The sequence below is a fragment of the Sinocyclocheilus rhinocerous genome, unplaced genomic scaffold (assembly GCF_001515625.1).
Source record: "Sinocyclocheilus rhinocerous isolate Xijiao unplaced genomic scaffold, SAMN03320098_v1.1 scaffold269, whole genome shotgun sequence".
Taxonomy (NCBI): domain Eukaryota; kingdom Metazoa; phylum Chordata; class Actinopteri; order Cypriniformes; family Cyprinidae; genus Sinocyclocheilus; species Sinocyclocheilus rhinocerous.
In genome coordinates, this window is record NW_015652298.1 from 557,931 (window position 1) to 565,568 (window position 7,638).

General features: G+C 36.9%; 1 protein-coding gene across 3 annotated transcripts in view; it reads left to right on the forward strand.

Annotated features, from left to right (window-relative positions):
- LOC107714502 (arf-GAP with coiled-coil, ANK repeat and PH domain-containing protein 3-like) overlaps nucleotides 1–7,638 on the forward strand; it is a 101,343-nt gene that overhangs the window by 78,870 nt on the left and 14,835 nt on the right. For all 3 annotated transcript variants that reach the window (XM_016520358.1, XM_016520359.1, XM_016520360.1), the window contains exons 11-14: nucleotides 4,952–5,064; nucleotides 5,146–5,197; nucleotides 5,286–5,386; nucleotides 5,466–5,577. In XM_016520358.1, the coding sequence (XP_016375844.1) occupies nucleotides 4,952–5,064; nucleotides 5,146–5,197; nucleotides 5,286–5,386; nucleotides 5,466–5,577 (378 nt within the window). The remainder of the gene's footprint in view (nucleotides 1–4,951; nucleotides 5,065–5,145; nucleotides 5,198–5,285; nucleotides 5,387–5,465; nucleotides 5,578–7,638) is intronic.

Sequence of the window (7,638 nt, forward strand, 5' to 3'; positions counted from 1 at the left end):
GAGGAGGGGTCCAAGAACTGATCCCTGAGGAACCCCAGTGACAAGTTGATGTGCTTTGGATACCTCCCCACCCCAGGCCACCCTGAAAGACTGCAAACCAGCGAAGTGGAATCCCCGTGATGCCCAGTGATGAGAAGGTGGACAGGAGGATCTGATGATTGACAGTGTCACAAGCAGCAGATAGATCCAGCAGAATAAGAACTGGTGATTTGGAATCAGCTTTTGCAATCCGCACGGCTTCCGTGACTGACAGTAGGGCAGTATCAGTTGAATGGCCACTCCTGAAACCTGACTGATTAGCGTCCAGTTTGTTGTTCTGTGAAAGAAACAATAATACCTGGTTGAAAACAACTCGTTCAAGGGTTTTCGCTATGAATGGAAGGAGAGAGACAGGTCTGTAGCTATCTAGTGACTACTAGTGACTGGTCTTTGTGTGATTGTCCACAAAACTGGAAGATTTCTGACTGTATATAAGCAGTAGTCTATTTGTGACCCTGGACCACAAAACCAGTAATAAGTTGCATGAGTAGATTTGTATTTTTCTTTATTGCCAAAAATCATTAGGATATTAAGTAAAGATCACATTCCATGAAGATATTTTGTAAATTTACTATCGTAATTTCTGATTAGTAATATGCATTGCTAAGGACTTCATTTGAACAATGGCATCATTTTAGTCATGATCATTTTGGCGATTTTCTTAATGTTTAGATTTTTTTGCACCCTTAGATTCCAGATTTTAAAATAATTGTATCTCGACCAAATATTGTCCTAACAAAAACCATACATCAGTGGAAAGCTTATTTATTCAGCTTTCAGATGATGTGTACATCTCTTATGACTGGTTTTGTTCTCCAGTTTTGGGTTTTTTTAGAAAGGAACATTTAAAAGATGAAAAAGTAGAAATAGAGAGAATCATTGAATTATGAATAATTTATTGCTATTAAGTGAATAATATGTGCTCATGTAATCAATAAAAAGTAGTCTGATTACGAGTGTTTTAAAATGTAATATAATCTAATTACAAGTAGGCCTACCTAATTTTTGTAATCTGATCATGTAATCCAGATTACATGTAATCAGTTACTACCCAGCTCTGTATATCTACCAATAGCATCCCACCATTTTCACAGTGAATGGACAAACTCAGACAATGTAAATATATCTAGCTCCAAACTTATGATATGAGAGCAGTTGGTGAATGTGGCCAGCTGCAATTCCTGAGCGATGCTGTGGGCGGAAGCGTCCTGTTGATTTATCAAATGATTTATCTGCAGAGATGCCTGAACAGTGTCTCTGTCCCTCCTCCTCTTTCCTCCGGTGACAGAGTTACGATCTCTCTGGCTGTCCCACCACCTAGCTGTTTTACTGCCTCCTCGTGTTGCATCTGTCACTCGTAACACATGCACACACACTAACTCGCTCCTCTCACACTGGTCTTTTATTCACGTCTAACCTGCTTGTGGCTCCCTTGGGGTTTCTCTTTCTCAGTCCTTCACAGAGTTACGGTATGTCGCACACTCAGCTGCGCTAGGTGGCTTTATAAGCATGCAGTGCTAACGTGGAACACAAAACTGCATTAATGAAAGACTGAGAACCAGATTGCGTTTGTTTATGTTATTACACAGGCTATATATATATATATGTGTATATATATATATATATATATATATATATTAAAAACAAAAGCATTGGGGTTACTCCATTTGACATGAAAATGTTAAAATATCACATCTTCCAACAATTTACTGACCTTGACATACAAGGTTCATATCATATTCAGTTGGAAAGTTTTCTTGTCAACAAAAAATAACATCTTGCATATTGGTTACTCCAAACTGAATTAAATTTGGTGGAAATTTCGAAATAGTAGTATAATAATATATTGCCCTCCCTAATTTAAATATTGATTGATTGTAAATAAATAATATTAAAAGATTATGGCAAACTACTATATGCCACATTCGGTCACATTTTATTTTAAGGTCCAAATCTCACTATTAACAAACCATTCAATACGACTTTTGCCTCAATAAACTCCTAATTTGCTGCATATTAATAATTAGTAAAGTAGTTGTTAAGTTGTTGTGTATTGGATATGATTAGGGATGTAGAATATGATCATGTAGAATATGTGCTTAATAAACAGCCAATATGTTAATAACAGGCATGCTAATAAACAACTAGTTAATACTGAGAATTGGTTCCTATACTAAAGTGTTACCCCACATTCTTTTTTTTTTCCAAGAATTTAACTTTTTTATTATTTTAATTATATGTATTTCTAATTATGTGTATATATAAAATTTTCAATATTCTATTCTAATTAGCCTATATATTATTCTACTTGTGTGTGTGTGTGTGTGTGTGTGTGTGTGTAGAATTTTCAATGTAAACGTTGTTGTATTTGCATTTAAAATGTGTAATGCATTTCTTCAGTAATTGAGGTTCAGTTAGTTGAGGTGTAGTGAAGTCATGGTGGAATCAATAGGGGCATTTTATCTAAATCCGTTTAGATGATCTATTATTAATGATTATCTGCTGTTGTGTGTTTTTTCTTCATAATGCAGGTGTGATAGAACGACAGAAATCCTTAACAAGTGTAATATCTCCTGTGATCCACTTGTTAGAGAGTGTGAGAGCTGGAAGTAAGAGGTTCTCTGAGAGGCAATAACGCTTGCTTGATTGAACAGCAATGGTCTTGCATAGACTGTCAGACAGATGGACGAGCGAGTTTAAGGAGAACACCGCGCGCTCGTAAATCCGCGAATGACACGGTGCTTTCTGTACGTGGCAGTGAAATAATGTTTGCGGTCGGCTCTCTGACTGAGGTCATGGAGCAGAGCACATAAATCGACAGCTGTATGCTAATCCTGTGAATATTGAGCGGTGGAAGCGTGGTGCGCATTCGCCATTCGCTCGCGCTTGAGTGAGGAGTGCCCACGAGATCGATGAAGCGCGTGCCTTTGACTTTCATGTGAGATGACTTCACTGTAGAGAAACAAGACTAAGCTCTTAGTTGCTCCATTATTACTGATGCTTCTGGATAAACATTTTTTAAAGATGAAGATATTCGGGAGATTGAAGTATACTTTGGTGAGTTCATCAATACGGGGCATTTTATCTAAATCCGTTTAGATTATCTATTATTATTGATTATCTGCTGTTGTGTGTTGTTTGTCTTCATAATGCAGGCGTGATAGAACGACAGAAATCCTTAACAAGTGTAATATCTCCTGTGATCCACTTGTTAGAGAGTGTGAGAGCTGGAAGTAAGAGGTTCTCTGAGAGGCAATAACGCTTGCTTGATTGAACAGCAATGGTCTTGCATAGACTGTCAGACAGATGGACGAGCGAGTTTAAGGAGAACACCGCGCGCTCGTAAATCCGCGAATGACGCGGTGCTTTCTGTACGTGGCAGTGAAATAATGTTTGCGGTCGGCTCTCTGACTGAGGTCATGGAGCAGAGCACATAAATCGACAGCTGTATGCTAATCCTGTGAATATTGAGCGGTGGAAGCGTGGTGCGCATTCGCCATTCGCTCGCGCTTGAGTGAGGAGTGCCCACGAGATCGATGAAGCGCGTGCCTTTGACTTTCATGTGAGATGACTTCACTGTAGAGAAACAAGACTAAGCTCTTAGTTGCTCCATTATTACTGATGCTTCTGGATAAACATTTTTTAAAGATGAAGATATTCGGGAGATTGAAGTATACTTTGGTGAGTTTGAATGCATTTTTTTGTGTGTTTTGTGTTAATGCAATCTGTTGAGATATTATTTGTTTATTATTATTGTTTGTTACACGTATTGCATATTATTTAACTTCAGTGATCTCTTATTGATACTTTTTTCAGCCAGTTATTTAGTGAATGTGTATTTAGTATTTTACTTACTGATATCGCTCTTACAATATTTATTTCATTATTTATTTAGCGTAGAAGTATTCAAACTTTTTCAGGCCAATAATATCTTATTTGTAGAAAGATGGAGCAGGGACTCCTGTTAAATATGGTCTATCATTGCATTGCATATGACCTATAAAACACTTTTATAGTACCATATTAAATATGTACTAAGTACAATAAATACATAATTTTTTTGTATGTGCATACTTTATGATGCTTACATTACAAAGTTATTAAAATCATCATTATTGATGTAGAGTCATATGCTTTACATTTCAATTTTAATGAATACATTTAATTTTTATTTACTTATTTTCTAAAATACTTATCTGTAAAAGTAAATTCACATTGTTTTGGTAAAACAATATGTCAATTTAATTTTGTATGAATAAAATGAATTGAAAAATATTAATTAATTTGAAAATGTCTTTTAAAATGTATAATTGTTACCATATAGGTTTTTATTTTAGCATTTTTTTTAAATTACTCTAATATAGGCTAAAGTTTGTTCAGAAGATTGGAAACCGAGTGGCCTCTTTTCATGTCCTTTGCATCTTTTTTTCAGTCTCTTTCATATAATTTTGATGATGAATGATCTTGAAACATGACTGAGTGAGTTGTATTTGTTGTCTCTGTGTGTGTTTGAGTGTGTGTGCGAGCGCAAAACTCGAAACAGCCGCTGGAATGTCAGTGTCATTGATGTTGGAGGAGAATGATTCATTCAGCTTTTAGAAAACTCTTCTAACAGCTCAGTCTCAGCTCAGTTGGTATATACATGGAGCAGTACTTGTGACGGGAGATGTTTTAAGAGGTTGCCGGTGGTTATTGATTGAAATGAGAGGGATTGGATTGGCTGCTGTGGTCGTGAGGATTATGTTTTGACTGATAGGGATTAAGTTTTGTCTTTTGTCTGTCTCGGAGAAGACTTAACAGAACAATAAGGGTCCTCAGTACTGACTGAAGGGCGAGAGAGAAGAGCCCTGTTTTTGTGTGTGCCACTGACCTGCATGAATCAGTTAGAGCTACTCTGTTTCTTGCATGACAGGATTTTGCATACGATGACTCCAAAGTGGAATTCAATGTTGATGCTCCTAATGGTGTGGTGATGGAGGGATACCTTTTCAAGAGGGCGAGCAATGCTTTCAAGACGTGGAACAGGTAAGAACAGGCTCGGCTGTCTATATATCTTTCATTTTGTGGAGGAAATCTGATATCGAGTTTGTTTTCTTCTCCTACCAGGCGATGGTTTTCAATACAGAACAGTCAATTAGTGTATCAGAAACGACTTAAAGTAGGTGGTTTGCAGAGATGAACTCAGATATTTTAAGTGCTACAAATGATTATTGTGACCTGACGCTGTAATCTGCTGTGTGTTGTAGGACGCTTTGACTGTGGTTGTGGAGGACCTGAGGCTGTGCTCTGTGAAACCATGTGAGGACATTGAGAGAAGGTTCTGTTTTGAAGTGGTGTCACCTACAAAGTGAGTACTGTGTCACATGTGTTGTGTGTGTGTGTGTGTGTGTGTGTACAGTATCTAATATCAGATCAACCCCTATCAGGAGCTGTATGCTGCAGGCTGAATCTGAGAAGCTCCGTCAAGCTTGGATTCAAGCAGTTCAGGCGAGCATTGCTTCTGCCTACAGGGAAATTTCTGAGAACTATTACATTGAGGTCAGTCCAACTACTCTTGTCCCATTAACACATGGGATTATACATCAAAATGTAATGTAAAGTGGTAAAAAGTTATTGTAAAGTTTAGATCAAAGTTTGAAATTGGGTTAATGACGAATAAGTGCATCTACAATGTTGAGAAGTAAAAATATTTGACGTTCATTGGAAAGGTATGTTTCATTTGATTTTTTTTTTTAAATACAGTTTTGAAGATTAAATGTAGTATTGCTTGGTTATGTTTTGTAACCAAGTACAGTAAAATTTATAATTTTCCTTACATCTTGAATGTAATCATTAATCAGTATTTTCCAAAGAGTTATGGTAAGGTTTTTGCTTGTTTGTTTGTTTTATAAATATCATACATTATTAATTCATAAATATCATTATGTTTGAGTAGCATCAAATGACATTTTACTAGCTAAACTAACTTTTGTTTTAAGAGGCTTATTGGCCTTGACACATTTTCAGGGGTCCTTTCTATGATATGATTTCCTGTTTTTTTTGTTTGTTTTTTTCGGTTGGTTGCACCACATGACAGGACAAATTTTTATTTATAAGCTGTGAAGGACTTCATACCCCTCTAAAAACATGTCTTAACAATTGTTTTATGAAACATAACAAAAAGTTTTAAAACATATTTTCTGAAAGTGATTTTTTAATAAATATCATAAATTATTAATTCATAGCTATAATTCCTTTGGGTGGGATTCGCGCCACTTAACTATTCACTTAACACACTTAACATATATATATTAATACTAATAAGGAGTGAAGAACTTTTTTGTGTGTATATATATATATAGTGATGTGAAAAAGTTTTTGCCCCCTTCCTGTTTTTTTTTTTTTTTTTGCATATTTGTCACACTTCAATGATTCAGATGATCAAACAAATTTTAATATTACACAAAGATAACCCGAGTAAATACAAAATGCATTTTTGAAATAATGATTTTATTTATTAAGGGAAAAAGGCTGTCCAAACCTGCCTGGCACTACGTGAAAAAGTAATTGCCCCCTAAATCTAATAACTGGTTGTGCCACCCTTTACAGCAACAACTGCAATCAAGTGTTTGCGATAAATGGCAATGAGTCTTTCACAGGAATTTTGGCCCACTCTTCTTTGCAGAATTGTTTTCATTCAGCCACATTGGAGGGTTTTTGAGCATGAATGGACTGTTTAAGGTCATGCCACAGCATCTCAATCGGATTTAAGTCTGGACTTTGACTTGGCCATTCCAAAACCTTAATTTTGTTTTTCTTGAGCCATTCAAAGGTGGACTTGCTGGTGTGTTTTGGATCATTGTCCTGCTGCATAAACCAAGTGCGCTTGAGCTTGAGGTCACAAACTGACGGCCGGACATTCTCCTTCAGGATTTTCTGATAGAGAGCAGAATTCATGGTTCCATCAATTATGGCAAGTCATCTAGGTCCTGAAGCTGCAAAGCAGCCAGCCCAGCCCAGCCCAGACCATCACACTACCACCACCATGTTTGACTGTTGGTATGATGTTCTTTTTATGAAATGCTGTGTTGGTTTTACGCCAGATGTAACGGGACACACACCTTCCAAAAAGTTCAACTTTTGTCTCATCAGTCCACAGAATATTTGCCCAAAAGTCTTGGGGATAAACAAGATATTTTTTGGCAAATGTGAGACAAGCCTTTGTGTTCTTTTTGGTCAGCAATGGCTTTTGCCTTGGAACTCTCCCATGGATGCTGTTTTTGCCCAGTCTCTTTCTTATTGTTGAATCATGTAAAATGACCTTAATTGAGGCAAGTGAGGCCTGCAGTTCTTTAGCTGTTGTTCTGGGTTCTTTTATGACCTCCTGGACGATTCGTCGTTGCGCTCTTGGGGTAATTTTGGTAGGCCGGCCACTCCTGGGAAGGTTCACCACTGTTCCAAGTTTTCTCCATTTGTGGATAATGGCTCTGACCGTGGTTCGCTTGAGTCCCAAAGCCTTAGAAATGGCTTTATAACCCTTTCCAGATACAACTATTTTGTTTCTCATCTGTTCTTGAATTTCTTTAGATTTTAAAGGGTTAGTTCACCCAAAAATAAAAA